This window comes from Monodelphis domestica, chromosome 8 (genome assembly GCF_027887165.1).
Source record: "Monodelphis domestica isolate mMonDom1 chromosome 8, mMonDom1.pri, whole genome shotgun sequence".
NCBI lineage: Eukaryota > Metazoa > Chordata > Mammalia > Didelphimorphia > Didelphidae > Monodelphis > Monodelphis domestica.
In genome coordinates this window covers 85,873,505-85,894,295 of record NC_077234.1, presented here as the reverse complement: position 1 = coordinate 85,894,295, position 20,791 = coordinate 85,873,505, and the positions used below count along the sequence as shown (strand labels likewise).

At 39.0% G+C, this 20,791-nt stretch overlaps 1 protein-coding gene across 3 annotated transcripts in view; it reads left to right on the top strand.

The window, feature by feature from the left end:
- The first annotated feature begins 636 nt into the window (after positions 1–636).
- The window catches only part of ADAM23 (ADAM metallopeptidase domain 23), a 242,799-nt gene continuing 222,644 nt past the window's right edge, over positions 637–20,791 (top strand). For 2 of the 3 annotated variants that reach the window (XM_016425122.2, XM_001370517.4), the window contains exons 1-2: positions 637–1,532; positions 2,709–2,932. In XM_016425122.2, the coding sequence (XP_016280608.1) occupies positions 1,307–1,532; positions 2,709–2,932 (450 nt within the window). In that variant the 5' untranslated portion in view covers positions 637–1,306. The remainder of the gene's footprint in view (positions 1,533–2,708; positions 2,933–20,791) is intronic. The other variant, XM_007501857.3, reaches the window with a different exon arrangement.

Here is a 20,791-nt window from a genome sequence, read left to right as displayed (position 1 = left end):
TGGTCCCACCAGGACAGGACGGACTTCCCCTTGCTTCCCTTCCTAACTCCCGGGATTCCTGCGCATTAGGACAGAACCACGGCAGTGCGCAGTGCCGCCGGCTTGGCATCACTCACGCACTCCTGCCTGCAGTGGGCAAACGTGATTCCCCCTCCCCCACTTTCTCCTCCCCCCCTTCCCCAACCGGCCCCCATTACGCCCGCTGCGGTTGGACAGCTGAAGAGAAGCACTATTTTTACATTTCCAGCTGCAAGGAAAGAGTGCACGAGGAGAGGAGATTGGGGAAAGGAAACGGAGGTAGTCAGGAGGAAAATGCTCTGCACTGTCTCTCGAGGTGGTGGGGGTGGAAATAAAAGAGGGGTATTGAAGTTACCCATGCTTTTGTCGAAATGTTTGGTTTTCAAAAGATCATCCTTTACTCTAGTGTTTCAGTACTCTCTTGCGTTCCCTTCCCACTTCCCCTTCTTCTTCTTCTTCTTCTTCCTCCCTCTTTCTTTTGCTCCCCCGCCCTGTATATGTGTGTGTGTTGGGGGGGTGCCACCATCATCTACTTCTGAGGGTGGCATCGGGATGCTGCATCACTCTGCTGTGTTTCTACAACCCTCCCCCCAACCCCCTAGCCCCACAAGGAAGCATGCGCAGTGCGACCTGTGCCAGGCAACAGCAGCATCAGCACCAGAGTGAGGGGGCCCCCATCCAGTGCGCTCTGACCGCACGGGAGATCACACTGCCGTGCTAGGCGGAGGACCCAGGGGGCGCGCGCGCACTCCCAGTCTCCGCGCGCGCTCCTATTTGGGAGGGCCCTCTTGAGCGCGCGCGCGCCCACAGCACCAGCCGCAGCGGCGGCGGCGGCGGTGGCGGTGGCAGCTTCAGCGGCAGCGGCGGCAGCAGCATCAAAAGCAGCAAGAGCGGTGGAGGCAGAGGCTGCAGACCCCATCACTGGTCCAAGCAGCAGCATCCGCGGTGCGGCGCGGGAGCCAGACTGCTGGGTAGCTGCTGCTGAGGCTCTGGTAGGGGCGGGGCGGCCCTCCTTGGAAGAATCAGCCCCTCGACTGGGGCACAGAGGAGAAGAGAGGAGGGGGCGCCGCCCTGCCGGAGTGGACCCAGTGCTGAGCCTTCCTGGTGCCCCGTCTCAGCCCCGGCGGCCACAGCAACGGCGCCTTGCCCCTGGGGGGCACCATGCGGGAAGAACCCGTGTGATCCGTTTGCAGCCTCCCCGCCCTGTGGGTGCAGAAGCGCCCCACAGCCCGAGTCCAAACCCGGAGCTCCCGGCTGACAGCAGAGCGGCGCCCTGGAGCTATGAGCCATGAAGCCGCCTGGCATCAGCGCCCTGCGGCAGCCCTCCCCAGGCTGCAGCCTGCTCGCCTCCTCCTCCTCCTCTTCCTTCAGCACCACCACGATTTCTTCCCCTTCTTGCTGGCAGCCGCCTCCCTTGCTGCTGCACACCCTCTGCCGCCTCCGCCTTCTCCTTCTCTTGCAGCTGCTCTCCGGTTCCTTCTGGTCCCAGCCCTGGGGGGCTGCTGCAGCCAGCGGTGGGTATGGCACCGAGTGCCCTTCGCGTTGCCATCTCAGTGTAGCCCTGCAGAGATAACCGAAGGGCATGCGGATAGGTGCATTCAGGACACTTAGCGCAGCATCCTTCCCTTCCTTTCCTAATCCCTTCATTCTTAAAATTCCCATTTACTTTAAAAAACCCATTGCAGTTCTCTTCATTTGGAACCTTTCATGTTACCCTTAGTGCGGTTGAAAGAGACTTTATGTCTCAGTTCCCTTCAGAAAAATATTTGTAACTTGGCGAAGGGAAACTGGTGAATTAAAAACAAAATCGGTGAAAGAACAAGTAACTTCTTTCCATTTGGAACATAAATCTGAATGCGTGTAGTTAATCTTGCTAGTTTAAAGAGGTATTTCTTCAGTTCTCATCAGATTTTATTTATAGTGCTTTTGGAGTTTGGGTGAATACTTTGAGAACATGGCTAATTTTGCTTGTTTTATTTGTTGAGAATGCTATTATCATGAATAATAAGTAGTGTAACTTTGTTTAGCCAATTGATAGCAGAAAATAATTGAAAGGGGAAGCCAGCTTTTGGTTGGGGAAAAACAAAACAAAACAAAACAAAACAGAAGACAGCTCACATATTCATCCCTCCAAGGATGGTTTTCTTCAGTCTCTAAGTTAAAAGAATAGCACATTGTTCATCCTGTAAAGGGACTCAATAACATTCTTTACATATGAACTCAGAATTCAGCTTCTTTTAGTAGCAATCTTAGCCTTCAGACTAAATGCAGAATATTTAGAGTTACTGCTGAGCTCGAGTGCAACTTGGGTGGGTGGTTGGGGGTGGTGGTGAGAGTCCTTAATAGATAAAGCATCATTATTCTCCATCAAACCCATCTTTCCTACTTTGCTCCCCCCCCCCCCCAGGTAGGAACGTTTGGCAGTATTTCTATTATACACATTATAACACACCTGAAATATCAATTAATGCCCACAATTCCTTATTTGGTGGTATTACTAAATTCCCTATTAGCTACATTACTCACAATAATTGTATTCACTAACTTTGGTTTATTGTATTTCCCATATGTTAGTTATCTTCTGAAAAAGAGAAAACTTTGACTGTTCTACAAAGCAGGATTCAATTTAGTGACCTTGTATTTATTGTTGGTGTGTGTTTTCCTCCCTGCCCCCCCCCCACCCCCACCAGCTTCATCATGGAATGAAACTGCAAAAGAGACTGCTGGGGCTCTGGCAGATGAAGAGAATGCATTTCAACAGAATAGCAGTAGGCGCAATAATAACAGTTACAGTAATGCAGTGCAGAAAGAAATCACCCTGCCTTCAAGACTGGTATATTATATCAATCAAGATTCCGAAAGCCCTTACCATGTACTGGATACTAAGGCAAGATACCAGCAAAAACATAACAAGGTAAGGGGATTCCACGTGCAAAAGAAAATCACTAATAGCAGCTTCAATGAGCATATCTCTGGAATAAAGTTTTCTGTCAGAATCTGACTTCACCTAATTTATTGCACCATTTTAATAGGGAAAGAGTTGATCTTCAAGGGGAGGAATTTGGGAGTATTAATCTGGGAAATATTGGGAGTGTTATTTATGCTCTTCCAAATAAAAATGGAAATTGGAGTGTTCCCAGAGCCTTCCAGGTTTAGCATGTGAAACATGACCCATGCTTCAAGAAGGTGCTTTCTTAGAGTTGGGTTTGAATACTGACTTGTGTGTAAAGGAAAGCCAAAGTTTTGCTTTATTTATGTAAACATTATACATAGCCTAATAGTTCATGGGATAGAATATGACTTAAAAACTGATTTTAGTATGCAAACATACATATAACCATACACAAATACAAAACTGTTTGAAGAAGCTGCTTGGTTTTCTACCACTCTTTACTTAAAAATTGAAGGTTGATTCTCAAACAACTGCAAAAAATGTAATATTAATTTCTCCACTAATTGATTACCAGGAAAGCAAATTGCTGCTAAAAAAACATTTAGGTAGAGGTGATAATGAATAGAATCCATTGACTTCTCTTCAGTAAGATCATCCTGGTTAGTGTAACACTAACCTTACCTGTACTGACTGAAGAGTTGTTGGATTTAGTTTAGAGAGTGCTACTGATTTTAAAATAATTTCTGTAAACCATTCATAGAATTATAGTAGTATTCAACCTCCAAGCAATGAGAAGGAATCTTATAACCATCAAAATCCACTAGCAACCAAACTTAATCCTCCATAAACAGTTCCATTAAACAAGAAGTATTTTAGAAAGAAACTCCTTGAGGGAAGGGAATTGATGCTATTTTTAAATCTTATTTAGTTATATATCACATGGTAGGTGAAATTTGTTGAATGACTAAATAAATGAATTATGCATATGTAGGAAAAGGAAAATCCAAGTCTCTTTAGTGGGGAAGAAAATGGAGACATTCTTTTTTAAAAAAAAAATTACTTGGATAACTTGTTCAGTTAAGACTACAGTATTCTTCTAGTACTTAATTTACATTTTCTCAGTCACATTATATTTTATTCTTCTAAAGTAACCTGTAACACAGAATATGATAAGGCTATATATTCCCATTTTATAGGTTGGGAAATAAAAAATTGAGTTATGATCTGTTTGAAGGGTGATTAAAAACCCCAAAAGAACCTGGGGAAGGGCCTATGCTTCTCATAACCCTGGACATGCTATTTTTCAATGCTTATTAACAATGAAGAAGTTAACTATTATGATATAATAATATTTACAGGAGTACTTTTCATTTTTGTAAGTACTTTATATTTATTTTGATTATTAATGAGATGTGTCTATGCTCACCTGTTGACTGCATGTTGTACCAGATTACTTCCTGAACTCATTTTTCAATTTGATTCATTATATTTGGTTTACTTTTCAAATCATAGTTATCCATTCCTTTTACTGATAAGAGGAGGAAGTGATGTCTTGGTTTTTCTTTGAAAAAAACTTTACTAGTCCTATTTTAAGGAATTTTTAATTAGTGAGATTCTCTGTGATAAAGGTCTAGTTCTCAAAGCTCAAGGAAATGTCTAGGAGTCCTCTTAAGTTGAGCATTGGTGTCATAATAAGAGTTTAATGGAATACTTTTTCAATCTGATTCTGGAGGGTGAGATTAACATCTACTTTATATCAAGATTTCCTTATATGTAGTGGAGTGTGTGTGTGTGTGTGTGTGTGTGTGTGTGTGTGTGTGTGTGTTTGTGTAGTATTATTTAAGAACTGCTGTTTGGTCCACAGCAACTGGGGTACTGGGATAATTCTTCCTAAGAAAGTCCTTTTGCTCTTGACCCATATGCCCAGTCCAAATGGATTTAATTCCTGATCAGTCTAAAGTCATGAGAAGGGAGCTAAGTTCCCTTTTGTCACTGTCTTTGATCATTTAATCCTTTGGTGTTCCAGGGATAAATTGCTTAAGGTTTAGGTTCTAACTTATACCTAGAGCTTCCCAAATGGAGGAGGGGGAATTAGAAATGGACTCCGTGTACAATACAAATCAGGTATGGGAGACTTATTTCTTACCCCCAAAAATAAAGGTAATGGAAACAAAAAATTCTTTTTGCACATTGGTATAATTCAAAGGAGGATTTAGCAATTAACTTATAAATACTATTATACCCTCTTAGGAGGCTGATACCTGAACCTCACCAGAATATAAAGCAATTTGTAGGACTGCTAATAAGGCATTTTACCTTTCATCTTCATCTTGTCTCTGTATTATCTAAACATCCTTCAGTCCATGATTTCTTATAAAATAGTCAAGGCTTGGGCCAGTCCTCTTCTCCAAGAGAATTAGAGTAATTGCTGGAGATTCTTCCCCTTATCACTAGCCAGCTCTGACCCTGTGGTACTCAGAGCTCCTGGATCCATCAAATTCACAGTTACTCCCTCACCTGGGCACATGCTTCTCTGAATAGATACTCATTTGCCCAAGATCAGGAAAGGACACACAAAATGAATCCACATTCAGGCTCAGACTTTCCTAGGCTGTGCATGTGCCTTTGATGTCATCTTAGAGGATGATGACAGAAATTAGGGAAACCCTTCTTCCCCCCCCACCCTGCTTTCAAGAAAGTGCTAGAAACTACCATCAAATGATTTGCAGCTGAGAGGGAAGAGAGAACTGAGGGTGCGGTCACTGCCTTTTCAATCTCCACTGAATCATCATTTCTTCCAGCTCATTGGTCAACGAGGGGGTGCTTCAGCATTAGATCGAGAACCATTTTGTAAATTAGTCATGGATGGAAGCAGCCCCCAAAACAAACTCCCATGTTGTCTCAAGGAAAGGCAATATTGAGCATACTCCATGAGATAGCCCTCATTATAGGGAGATGATTTGACCTTCACTATTGCTAAATTCATGTAGTAGCAAGATGTGTTAATGGACTCCTTTCACATTTCATCTACTGCTAATGAAGAACATAATTAATGGTGAGGAACATCAAGGGTTGATTTTATTTTATTAGATTAACACTACTATATTGTTAAGCAGAGTTTCTTCATGGAAAATCATACTATCAGATACTCTAAAATTACCTTTTTTCCCTTTGGGACTTTAAATAGGAAATGCTTTCCAAATTCCCTTCTCTTTCATACTTAGAGAATATGTCCTATATTAGTTTACCAGAAAAGGCTCATTTTTGCTTTCACATTTTCCCCCTCTTCTTTCTAAATCAGGTGTGAAGGATCTGTGGGTTGAATAAAAAAAGGTTGGCCACTTTTTTGTTGTTAGTATTTTTTTCTCCAGTAATATTTTATTATATCTTCCCCATGCCCAATTACCTCAATTTTTAGCATTTGTTTTCTGACAGTGGTGGTCCAAATATTCTCCCTTCTTCCTAAGGCTGGCCTCTTTAATGAAACTGAGAAGTGTATTTATCAATAGGACTTAGAAGTAGAAGGCTTCAGAAAGGAAAAAAAAATATAGAATTTAATCTTTTGTTTTTCCATACAAGGTATTCATTGGCAGCTTTGATTTGAAAATCTGAACCATGTGTACTTTCCTTATTCCTCCCCCATTTTGTTGCCTTCAAGTACTAGCTAACTAGTGCCATGGAAATGCTGACTCACTGTACAACTCATGGAGAGCCCTGTTAGTAGATGGTAAGGATTGGACTTCCAGGTATAGCTAGTGAGACAGAATTTTTCATGCAGCTCTTGGAAAATTTCATGGAGACTCTTGGGAGATCATGACTACATCAAAAACAATATAGGTTACAATTCTTATGAGACACCATTTTCTATGAGGCATTAAAAATAGACTATTCTCCTTGAGGGCAGGGACTTCTTTAAACACACACACAGACTTGTATATCTATCTATCTATCTATCTATCTATCTATCCATCCATCTATCTATCTATTTATATGTTATAGATATAAAAGGGTTTTGTGTATATACTTCTATAAGATTAAAATTAATATTCAATAACTCCAAATATTATATTTTATAAAATTTATTAATAATCACTTGAAGTAGAGGAAATAGAAAGAACCTGAGTAAAGAGAAGTTTTTTTCCTGACCACATTCATGGGGGAAGATATATATATATATGTATATATATATATATATCCCTTGATATATATCAAGGGATTTTTTATATATACCCCCATATATAGAATACACATGCACATATTTATTCCTAGTGCCCAGTGAAGTGCTTTTAAATCAGTGCTTATTAAATTGACTATCCAGATTAAATAGCATGCATTCTTTTTTTGTGGGGGTGTTGGATAAGCTTAGAATTTTCCTTTTAAAAAGTGTGTTTAATTGCCATTTTGCTTGTCAACAGGTAGGCTTTCTTGTTTTTTTGAGACTTGTCTGAATTCCCATGATCTGTTTATAGTCAATTTCACATTGGGGTGTCTTAGTTCATCCTTTCTTCATTTTGCCGCTCCCTTTTCCTCCTCAATCATCTTGGGAAAGGTAAGAAAAAAATCATCTCTGATGGAAAAATTAAATTATGCCCCGTTTCTGGGGTTTTACTAGCTATCCTATAGAGACTTTAACATCCAAAATTAAGGTCATTACCACTACCTAAATATTTTGTTAGAATTTAATGTAATATTAATAGGTATATTATAAAATTATTAGCTGTCCTTCAAATCATGCCATGAGATGGGCTAACATTTTATATGTCAGACTGCAAGGGGGGATAGAGAGAAGAGAAGAATTGGGGACTTTTGAGAAGTTAAGTAAACTTATCTTTACCTCTTTCCTGAAATATACCTGTCTTGTGGTCATAATAATCTCTCAAGTGAGTTCTCTGCTCAGAGACTTTAAGTGGTAATGGGTTAATTAGTTAAATAACTGCAAACTAACTAGGCTGCAGCAAAGCAGCAGATTAGTATTGGAAGAGAGAGTTCCTGAGGGGAACTGGCATTATCCCTTTTAGGTTATAGCCTATATCAGTCCTTCAGAGGCCTTCATTTCCTTCAACCCCTAATGTACTTTCTTTTTGTGATTCTCTTACTTAACCGTTCTATGTACCAGGCTGCCACCCACTCATGAAAGTTTTCTTTTCCCACTCTGCAGCTGAAAATGTTCTCTCTCTCCTCAAATTTTCTTAGTGTACTTTGTCTGTCTCCTTTGACCCCATTTTGTTTTTCCTTGTATCATACTTATTTATGCACATTTTCCATCCACTCCTTGGCTGAATATAAGCTTATTGAGGGCAGGGACTGTAATATTAAAACAAAAAAAAAATCCCTTGTATCCTTAGTGCTCAGTACACTGACTAGTCCAGAGCATTGGACTAAATTGATTTGAAATTGATAGCTCTTTGAAGAAGCCCTGTAAGGACTAAAAAGAGATCTAATACGTGAATTTCCTTTCTACAATATCCTTGACAGGGCATCCAGCTTTTGATTGAATATTCCCATCTAGCAGAACTCACTGCCTCACAACACTGCTTATTCTATTTTTAGACAGCTTGAACTGTTAGGGAATTTTCTCTTGTGTTGAGCCAAAAATCTGCTTCTCTTAATAAAAGAAAGCCTCATTGATTTTATTTTTAATCTTAATTTTTTTTTTTGGTCTGGATTGTGATTTCAGTATCTTAGAAAACTCCTTAGAAAGGAAATCCCTTTCTATCTGGGTGGTTCTCAATGTCCTCCACAATTTACAGTTTTGGGGAGTTAGAGTATCTTGGTGCATTGAAAAGTTGAGTAATGGAATTGTAAAACAGTACCCTAGAAATTATTTAATCTAATTCTAATTTTACAGATAAGGAAACTAAGGACCATAAGAGAAATTAACTTGCCTGCAGTTCTTACACAGAGCCATTCTTCGTTCTCAGATGTGATTAGTTTTTAGTTTTCCATCTGCCATCTGTGTGTAGGATAGCTGAAGAGGCTGGCTTGTGAATGATAGTCTTTTTCGTGCCACATTCATGGAAAGACGGCACTTGGATTTAAAGCTATAGTTATATACTTTGAAGAGCCCAATAATGTTGGCTGTGCTGCATAGGATCATGGCTTTAGAGAAGAAAGGGACCTTTTAGGTCATCTAGGCAAACTCCCTCATTTTACAGATTGAGAAATTGAAGCCTAGAGATAACAAATGGCATGGTTAGGAGGTGGCAGAACCCAGAATCATATCGAGGGCTTCTGACTCTCTGAATCCAACATTTTTTTACTGGACTACATTTCCACAGGGAAAGCTTTCATTTAGAAAGGGCTGTCAAAAAAAACAATAAAAAAAAGAAAGGACTGTTATGTTTCTTATCATTGCAAATTAGTTTGGCTTGAGTGGCATTATTGTTTCTCAGTGGTCCATTGATATTTTGTACCATTGAAAGTCATATGCCACAGTCTCCTTGGGGAGCTTCTTCTGTCCATTCTGTTTATGGCTGCTCCTCATCAGCTCAGGGTTCTGCAACTAGTGTGGTGGGCTATTGTCATTTCTTCTCTGAAGACAATAGACCAGATGTGCAGAGTTAAAGGGCAAGTGACTCATCAAAGATGATCCTGAGGATTTTTCTTTAGTAGATCGGTGGCATAATGGCAGTTTTTGGAATGATAGATAAATTAGGCAAAGTAGAGGGAAGATTTTCCTTCCTATTTTCCCATTTCCATGAATAGCCACTATTCTCTCAGCTATTCAGGCTTAAAACTTTGGAATTATTTTTGACTCTTCCTCCTTAATCCACTATATCTCATTAGTGACCATATTATGTCATTCCTCCAAAATGTTTCTGGCATTCATCCCTTCTCCATTCCCACTGCCATTATTTGTTCAAGGTCCACCATCTTTGTCTGAATTTCTGCAGGGGTCTTCTAAGCTCTCTCCCTGCTTCCCATCTCGTCTCTGAAGCTCATTATATGCAGTATTTACATGAATCTCCCCTTTCTTGTGATATGTTCCTCTCCCTGACATTACTAAAAATCTCCAGTGCATAGAGGATAAGGCAGAGCCTTCTTTAGTTTGACTTAAGTACTTACTGAAAGAATGAGCTAAAGAATAGCTGGCCATTATTTTTTGGACAATGCCCCTTTATATATTTGGTCATTAAGTCTCCTTTCAGCCTTTTTCTAGGCTAAATTATCTCAAAGAGTTCTTTCAATGCCATTGGGTCATTTTATGTGGATGGTTCTATTCATGCCTGCCTATCCCATAAGGGTAGTTGTAGAAAATAGTTTTGTGATAAATGGCAAGAACCTTGTCTTCTCTGCTAATAGTGTTTTTCCCCCATAGACTGTTGAATAAAGTTCAATTTTGAAGACAATATTTTTAATGATTCTGCAGCATCTACTTTCAAAAATTGAAAATTGAAAAATATTTTCCACTTTTATCTGAAGAATCATGGGGTCTTAGGCCCCCAAGACTTTCCATTTATATTGATAAAGAGAACCTGCATAATCTTCTGAAAGGCCATTGTACATTGCATTGTACATGGAGGCCCCTGGGTTTAAGTTAATTGCCATTTTAATTCAGATTTTCCATTGGTAACTATTGTGAAGTGGGCAGGTCTAGTTGTCATCCTTTACGCAGCCCCATGAGGTGTTAAGGGGCAGTCCAATGGCATAGTGGATAGAGTGTTAGGTCTGAAATCAAGAGGAATCATCTTTTTGAGATCAAATCTGGCCTCAGACATGTACTAGCTGTGCGATCCTGGGAAAGCCACTTTCAGTTTGGTCATCTGTAAAATGAGCTGGAGAAGGAAATGGCAAACCATTTCAGTATCTTGTCTAAGAAAACTCCAAATTGGGGTTGGTCACAAAAAGTTGGACACAACTGAAACAACTCAGCAACAACAACAAAAATGAGTTGTTAAAAATGCCTTGTTCTTTTGCTATATGGCAAGGTCAGATGAATGTTCCCCATATTATGCTGAAAAAAAAATTCATGTTACTAAATACATAAAATGGGAAGGTATTATGATTTGGCTAGCACTATATCCAAATTTGAGATATTAAGGTGCTTTTTAATCAGGTTAATTTTAATGTATAGATTAAAAAGTAAATATTAACTTTTTCATTATAGATTAATAGTTCAGAGTTCTGTTGTTAGTTATCTTCTGAAAGATAACCATTTGTTAAGCATAATAATTTATTATACCTGGGTTATAAGGGTCAATATGTGAACTATTGATTAAGCCTGGTCCTTCTAGAGAAGGCAAAGTTTAGAAATTATCATGTATTTCAGACAAATACTAAGGAAAGGATATTTAAATTCATACAGACTATTAGTGTTAATAGAAGTATAAATGTTGATCTTCCCAATTTAGTTAGGCTTTAACTAGGGTAGCTTTCTTAAAATCAAATCATTGGATCATGGGATTTAATCTGGAAGGAGCTTGAGTGATTATTTTGTTCAGTCTGTTTGTTTTGCAGATGAAGAAAATCATGCTGGGAGAGGATAAGTGATTGCTTCAGGTTGTTTCAGGAAATTATAGAGCTGAGATTTGAACCCAGATTCTCTGATGCCAAAACTAGTACTCTCCACCAGTGGTGTGAAACTCAACCGGGAAAAGCATAGTGACTTAGAAAATCAAGAAATAACATTATCTCTGTTGTACTGTGTTTTAATTTATTTTGTTAAACATTCCCCAATGACATTTTAATTAGATTTGGGTCATACTCTTTTGACATCTCTGCTCTACATTTTACTATACTCTATATTGGCATTATCTTGTGGATGTCCCACATAAAAGTATTCATACTAAATTAACATCGTATTAGCAATGCACATTAGGCTAGAGCTGGGCTTCTTAACCTGGAATCTCTGAACTTGGTATTTATTTCTCGGTATATGTTTAAAATATCTTTTCATACATTTTATTTTAAATCAGAAAAAATTCAATTATACCTTGGAAAACAGCGAATTTAGTATTTAAAAAATTTTAAAAACTATAATTGACTTCCTTGGTAATCATATATATTTTGCACCAATATCATAGGTATCATATGTAATCACAAGTATTCTGAACAGACAAACTCTGAATAGTATAAGAAAGGACATAATTAACAGAGGGAAGTCACTAGAATTAAGTGAAAAAGACTTCGTGGAGAAGATGGAGTTTTAGTGGGGATTTGAAGGGAGTTAGAAAAGCCAGGAATCAGAGAAAGAGAGCATTCCAGATATGGGTGACAGTCAGAGAAAATGCCTAGAGCCAAGAAAGAGATGGGGAGATATATTTGTCACCATGGGAAAACTGTGCCAGCCCTAATGGCATTGCCTCAGTGGCCATCCAAAAAAGGCTAGTTCTGGAGGTGAGGAACAGGGGCAGTAGATTTTCCTGTTTAGCATGAGTGGCCCTTTGGGGTGACTTTGGTAGCCCCATCCTCCCCTCCTTAGTTAGTGGCTCTCTCCAACTGGAGCTCATTATTGTTTCCCTGGACATTTTGGGGGTAATAGAAGGAAGAGCTACTAATTTTATTTGGTCAGTGTAAGATTTAGGCTTGCACCTTTCTAACTGATCAAGTGCAGGAAGCCTTCATCATTGAGGAAACTAGGGTGGATGGTGCTTAATTGGCCAATACTATTAATGGCAGAAAGTCTGGGGAACTATCAGCATTTCAAGGCTGAGTTCCTGGTGATTTTTTTGTATACATGACGTGAAGGAAGGGACACTTCAATGTTAATGCTGGGATTAAGGCAGTGTACTCTGCCGTTAATTGAATATATTAATGAGTTTACTCCAGTGCAAGCTATTTTAAGCTGGGAGGGGGCAGTGCTGATGGAGATTTTTAGAAGGGGATTAAAAGATCATTTTAGGAGTAGGACACATGGGACACATGGGACCTCAGGATTTAGCAGGGCTAATGGAACTGACAGATTAGCTGATTGGAGGAACAAAGGAGGAGGTTAGAGTTTTGACAGAAATCAGAATAAGGGCAGGGAAAGGATGAGTGCACTTTGGAACCAAAGCAACTATGAGCAAACTGGAGGACCCCAGTTGGATGGACTGCAGGAGTGTTGAACCCAATGCAGACCTTGTTTTAGATGTTGCAGGCTTTTTTACCTTTCTAGACAATGGAGAGAGAGCCTGTATATGGTGGGAAGAACTAGGACAGAGGGAAATTATTAACCCAGCCAGGAATTATTTCCTGTGACTACAGAGGCTGCCCTAAATGGGGAAGGAAGATTTGGGTGGTTTACTCCGTGAGATTTATTATATAGCTAGAGAATTATTTTTTTTCCAGGGAAAAGGTGCCCAGGAAGGGCAGAGAAGCCAAGCATAATTCTCCTAGATTTTGAGGCATGAAGGCATTCTAAAGTTGACATCAGTTTGAAAATGGGAACCATCTCTCTGCCAAAGGATAATTCCTAAGAAGGGCGGTGGATGGCAAGCCTCTGAGGAAGTCTTTCCCCTTCCCTTGGATAGTCCAAAGCATAAAAAATTCTGGAAGTAATTGTTAAGAGAGCAATAAAAAAATGTTCGCATTACCATCATTATGATAACTGAGTCCCATCTCAAATGTAAAATGAATCTGTATTGTTTCCTTAAATAGAAACCACCACCAGCAGACTTAGAAGTCTCAGGAACCACTCCTGCATTCAAGAGTCAGGGGTACAAAGGGAGTCAGATAAATTGTTCTTGTAGGATAATGTTTACTTAAAGGGACAGCAGGGTGGAGTGATGGAGTTCAGGGGTCAGAGTCAGAGACTTGAGTTCAGATCCTGTACCTGACACTTATGTGACTATAATCAAGGCTTTCTAGACCTCAGTTTCCTTATTTGTAAAATGTGAATAACTGCACCTTAGAAGACTTTTGGTGAGGTTCAAATGAGATAATATATGCAAAATCATTCATAAACTTTAAATACTAAATAATTTCAGTTATCAGTATTAAGGAGATAGTGAACTCATTGTTGTCCGAAAAGGATTATGATTGCCCATTTAATCACTTTCCTCCCTGGAACATCACTCCCCAATTTATACTCTAAATGACCATAAAAGACAAACCATTTGGATGTATTTGAAGGAGGGGTTTATTTTTATGTCCAAACATTGGTGTCCCTATTTTTTGTCCTTAAAGAAGAGGCCAGTGTTCCTCCACTAACCCAGAGGGTTCAGTGAAATATCAGTGAATCTCTATTATCTGATACTCTTATTTCAGACATCTGGGAAAAGTACTAGGCACCCTGCATTTATATGAAACCTTTTTTTTTCTTTGGAGTGGGAGGGAAGCTTTTTAGCTTTTTAGCCTGTGAAAGTTAGGGCTGGTGATGAGTAGAAGGCAGTTTTTTACTCTGTCTGCCAGTTTAGTATTCCTTTTAGAGCAGCTGATCTCCCAGCAACATTAATTCATTGTATTTTCACTGCCCTTCAAGATCAACTTCCTATTGTTTCTCTTGATGATGTTTTGCTTTGTCATCAAGCAGGATGTCTCCTGCCTAAGGGAAGTATTAACTCATCTGGGGAACCATGGCTTGCATGGTAATACCGTAGCTTATCCTTTGGAAACATTCTTGGGATTTATTCTAGGACCCTGTGGACTTCCCATGGATCTGTGTAGGTTATAAAATCCTGGGTGGAATCCTCCCAAAAGGAAAGCCTTTTGGTCTCTTCTTTAAATGGAAGATTTATGCCTTCGCCTTTTTTTTAATGGTGGTATTTGCCATTTTCAGAATTCCATCTGTATTTTAAGAAAAAGGGATTAGATTTAATTGAGAAATTAGAGTAAGAAGTAGACTTGAAGAAGGTATTTATAACAACTGTACTTTCCTAGAACCCACAAGAGAGAAAAAAAAGAGAAAGGGAGTATATTGTATACAGATACATGTATATGTATGTAGATAGAGATAGATAGATATACTTTTTTAAAGAACTCTTACTTTCCATCTTAGAATCAATACTATGTACTGGTTCCAAGGCAGAAGAGTAGTGAGAGCTAGGCAATGAGTGTTCAGTGACTTGCCCAGGGTCACACAGCTAGGAAGTGTCTAAGGTCAGATTTGAACCCAGGACCTCCAGTCTCTTGATCTGTTTCTCAATCCACTGAGCCATCTGGCTGCCCTCTGATAGATAAATACTTAATATATTGTAAGGGCTTAAAATTTAGGGGCTTACTAAAATATGAGATTTTAAAATTAATATTGTGGTCACTGATTAAAAAACATTTTAGCTCAAGTCAAGTGACTTTTAGTAGCTTTTATTTACAAAGAGGTGGAAAGAGTGAAAGCAGAGAAATGTAAAAAGAAGGTATAGAAAATGTATAGCCTATCACACTAATTGTTGCTTTCATGTCCAGCTCAGTCCCAGCTGGGTTGGTTAACCCTCAGCCAGAGGACCTGATGCAGTCTTATACAAAGGTTCTAGTAACTCAGCCTCCAGGAGAAGGAGGCCTCTCTGGAACTAATCTTTCCAGAATAGAAAGGGAAGGCCAGCTATTCACTCACCCAAGACTCAATTGAAAAGAGAAGATACAAGAGCAGTCCTTTAAGAAGCAGTCCAAGAGCCAAGGTCTCAAGTCAAAGCTGAGGTCCTAGTCCAAAGCTACCTCCAAGTGACAAGTAACCAGCTGAACCTCCAAGCCAAAGATTTAAGCTGAAGATTCCTTGGCCAGGAAGTTCAGGACTTTTTATGGTCCTTTTCCCACATCACTTCCTGTCCCTTCCTCCACTTAACAGGGGCCAATCATAGCTTCCAAATTGCCTAGTACTGCCTAGGGAGGCAGTGTCTGTGGGATCCACCTCTCATTCCCTGAGGGTGTAAACTCTTATCAAAGGATTCACAAGTTTCTGACTGATTGAGTTAAAAGGATGAAGCTCTCCAAGTAAGTGATTTGTGAATACCCTTACTTAGTGTTGAGTAGGGGTGTTTAAGTTTTTGGTTGATTAATTCAAAATAGACAAAGAGAATAAAGAATTCTTTTTTACAGTATGAAAGTTTAAAGTTGCATTAGGAGTTTGGGGATATCCTATATATATGGGGATATATACATATATACACATATATATGTATACACATATAATAATAATTAATATATAATGAATAGATACTATATATATATATTATTGTTATGTTATATGTTATATGCATCTACCTATATATTACCTATATTTATTCTGTCGCCTATCTCTTACTATCATCTCTCTGTCTCTCTCTGTCTCTGTCTGACTCTCTCATTTCTCTCACCCTCTCTCTCCCTCTGTCTATCTTTCTCTGTCTCTCTCCCCCTTCACTTTATCTCTCCTTTGCTCTCTCCTTCTCTCTCTGTCTTTCTCTGTCTCTCTTCCCTCACCCCTCTCTCTTTCTCTCCCTTTCCCAACCCTTTCTCACCCCTCTCTCAATCCCATCTACCAAAATATATGGTCCAAGAATAGGAAGGGAAGAAGAGAATTTCAACTTTGAACTGTCTCTCCTGACTATGATTATTATGTCCCTGTTAACATGTAATGGTTAAAAAAGTATTGGCAATCAAGACAAGCCTAAGAATTCAGTAGTGGGGAAAGAGAGGAGAATATCAGTTGGAAGGAGCCATGACACTTAGGCTAACTAACCATGAAAATTTAATGTGCTTTTTTTTAAAGTGTATTTTTATGGATATCTTTTATTTTTAAATTACCAAAATGTTTTCCAATATCTCTTCCACTTCTCCCTCCTAGAGAACCATCTAATATAACACCTTTTTAAAGAAGGAAAAGGGGAAAGAAGAAGACTAATCAACAAAACTGATTAACACTTCAAAAAATCTGAAAATATATACAATGTTCTTTACTTATAGACCTCCTACTTTAACCAAAAAAAGTGTCATGGAGAAGAGTCTTCTCATGTCTCTTGATTCCTTTAGTGCATTTTATTTTATTAAAAAAAACCTTTGCCTTCTATCCTGGGATTAATACTAAGTATCAGTCCAAAGGTAGAAGAATGGTACGGGTTAGGTAATTGGGATTAAGTAACTTTCCTAGGGTCACATAGCTGGGAGGAAGTGTCTGATACCAAATTTGAATCCAGAACTGCCTATCTCTAGGCCTGGCTCTCTCTCCACTGAACCACCTACCTGCCCTGCCTTAGTATATTTTAAAGAAGTAGCCCCTTGTGTGAATATCATGCACAGTGGATGATTTTATGAATTGAGAATCAAGAATATTTTAGCAGATACATTGTCCTCAAGCAAGACCAACAGGAACCTATTGAAGGAGAAAAGAGAGAACTGAAGCTTATGCGTGTAATGAAAGTTAGTTCTACAGAGTCAGAGAAAAATGAGCCTGCAATATTAAGTGAACATAGAGTGTACTCCTCTAATGTGGAGAGGAAGTCATAAAGCAAGTTGTGATACTCTTTATCAATGAGACACTTCAGGGAAATTCCTGGCAAGTGGATTGAGCATTCATTGTCAGGCATTACCTGAAGAGTTTGCATGCAGAAGGTTCCCAAGAACAAAAAAGATCCTGGAGAAAGGCTTGTGGCACAGAAGAGGACTTCTTTTTGACCCAGAATGAAGCACTGAGTGGAAGTTTCCTCATTTGTGAAATGGGAAGAGTTTAGGGAGAGGCTGAATGTAGATGGCCTCCAGAGTACCTTTTAGTTCCAAATCAGTGATCTTGTGATTCTAAGTTGTGGAGAGGCAGATTTAAATTTGATATGGGGGGTGGGGGAGTTCCTAAAAGTTAGAGTTGCTTAAAAGTAGAATGAGTTGTTTCAGGATGTAGTATGCTCCCCCTCAATAGGAGGACTTCCAGGGAAGGTTGGGTGGCTACTTGTCTGGGATATTGTAGGTGGGATTCTTGTTCAGGATGAGGCTGAACAGTCTTTATTACTATGAGTCATTTCTTGATAACTGTCCCAAAACATCTTTTGTATCCCAAACAATATAATACTTTTAAAAGAATGTAACTGTTACCTGGGAATCTGGTTCAGATAGTGTTAGAGGTTTAGAGTTTATGCTACAAATTTCTGGACAGATGTTAAGACAAAATTCGGTCATTTGCTTTTCCTAGGATTTTACCTTTACACTAACAGTCAAGTGCAACGAGTTAGCTAAGCCAGTTCTTGAATTACTAAACTACCTATTTACTGTGGTATAATACTGCGCTGATTTGATGGAGGGCATGATATTTGCCTGTGGCCAGTTGGCCAGCTGTTTAAAAATATACTTGATCTATTCTTGGTTGCATCTGGGATTGCTCCATATCTCTTTCTGGTAGATCTTTTGTAGACATAGTAAATGCTTGTCTTAGCAGTATGGTTACTTCAAATACAGGTTTGATTATAAGGATGACAGCAAACTCTGACTAGATTATAGGAGAAGACTTTGACAATTGAAGATGAAGCACAGGTTGATTGTTCACTTGTTGGAACCTGGATACCAGATCTAGCTAGACAATATATGTTTACTGGTTGATTTAAAATCATTCATACCAAAACATAATGAGGAAAGTAAATCATATAAAGCACTTTGATGCCACAGAGGAAGACAGCATCATGCAAATAGAAAGTTTATTGGATTTGAAGTTGGAGGATACAGATTCAAATCCTGACTTTTCTCATTATCCATGGGACCATGGGCAAGTCCCTCAAGTTTTTGGACAAGTTCTCCTCTGTAAAATGAGACTATTTGGACTAGATTATTTTTAAGTTCTTTTCTAGCTCTAAGCCTCATATTCCTATGAATAATTTAACATATCTTTTCCATTAACTACATGCTTCTATTAAGTGGATAATCTATATTTTGTTTCTGGGTTTTAATTCTGATTCATAAAATTTTGATATACAAAATGTCCCTTTTCACTATAAGTACTTTTGTTTTTATGGTGTCTAGCTGTTACACTCCAGAAACTGTCCACTTAAAACAGACATAATGAACTTTACTCAAGAATCTTTAAAAAAAATTCATCTCCACTTCATTGTGTACTTCTGTCTTTGAAAATCCTGGCAGTGCTCACAGTGACCTGGCTTCTCACCCCTTACTATCACTAGCTGTACCTTCTTGTATACCCTCAAATATTATGGTCCTAGAAGGAGAATTGTACTGCTTCTTATCTTTGTGGCTAGGCTTTCCCTTTATCAGTTAGTCAATAAGTATTTATTAATCATAGCCTATGTGCCAGGTATTGTGCTAAGTCCTCGGGGTACAATGAAAGTTCCTTCTCTTAAAAGTCTACATTCTGACAAGCTTAATTGCCATCATCTCCCAGCAACCTTTCCCCTTTTAAGATTTAATCTTTTAAAATTGATTATCCAATCCAGTTACAGTTGTCCGCTGACCCTCAGGTCATGTTTCCTCTTTTCTCAAGGAATTTAATACATGACTCCCAGTCTTCCTTTTTTTCTCCATATCCTGTCCTTGTACCTGAGGGACTTCAGTATCTCTGTTAATGTTTCCTCAACCACTCTCCCCTCCCAGTTCCTCAGTCTCTTCAGTTCCCACCACTTACTCCTCAACTCTATCTCAGCTCCAACACAGTGATGGCCACAAACTTGATCTAGCCATTACTCGTAAGTGTTCTGCTTCCATGATCAAAACTGAAGTTCCTTTATCTAATGATGACCTTCTATTTTTCCATCTATCCTTATGCCTTATCCCTCTTAAATACTATTCTTCTATCTCTCAGCATTTTTTAGGCTACTGTTCTGACTTTACTTCCCTTTCTTCCTAATCTCAATCCTATGTTCAAACCAGTTCAAATTTAGACTTTTCTTTAGAGTCTTGACCCTGTATTACCAACCCCAACCCTGTATTACTCCCACCATTTGCATTTTCTCCATGTTGCTGAACAAAGCTAGGGAATGTCATTCAACCAACTTGATTGGGTCCATTACAAATTTGTTATATGATATCAATTGGGCCCTCACTGCAGCAAGACTATATTTTTATCCTCCCCTAATTTCTTCTTTCTCCCATTTTCTATAGTCTTTTAAAACCTTCCCTTTCTCCTCAATACTCCCACATCCCCACATTTCTTCTACCTTCCCTCTCCACTCCTCCAAAGAACCTTGTCTCATACTTACAAATGTAACCCAAGCATAGACTTAGGCCCATTAAAGCAGGAAGAGCAGCCCACAGAAGCACTCCCAAACATGGCACACATAATCCATTTCTTGAAGTTTATTCCATCTGTTTGGTTCCATCCTTTGATTAATTGGTTATTCCCAGAACTTCCATTTTAAGGAAAGTGTACAAGCTAGCTACATCTTCATTCCTCCCTGAACTCCACACCTGATTCTCTGGATTTTCTCATGGCCCAATGTAAGTACCTTCTCTCCCACCTTTCACTTTTAAGCTCCTTTTTATGTATTCTCTTTCCCTATTAGAATGTAAGCTCCTTGAGGAAAGAGGCATTTTTCTTTTTGCCTGTATCTATATTCTTAGTGCTTACCATGGTACCTGGCACATAGTAAGTACTTAAATAGTTATTCATTGTAAAAAACAATGAAAAACTGGGCCATAATTCTGAGCTGAAAACTGACTTTATTCATGGGTAAATACTGTCAGTGGTCTTATCACATCCAGTCTGTGATGAAAGACTTTGCTTAGATGTACAACAGTCTGTTTCATAGACTTTTGACAGCCAATTAACATAAGTGATTAATCAAACCAAATGTACAGAATATGTTACTAAGGTTTAGGAAACATTTGCTAAAAGAGTTAATAAATGCTAATTAAAGGTTTAAGATGGGCAGCCCCCATTTGCTCTTGTCCTTCTAGTGATTTAGCACTAATTAAGATATTGTTTGGACACCAGAAGGAATCACAAAGATCAAGGACTCTGTTAAATGTCTCAATCTTTAGAGTGTGTGGTTCATGGTATATCATAAGCACTGTTAATCATTGCAGTTTAAAAGTGCCAATAACAAAATATGGAAA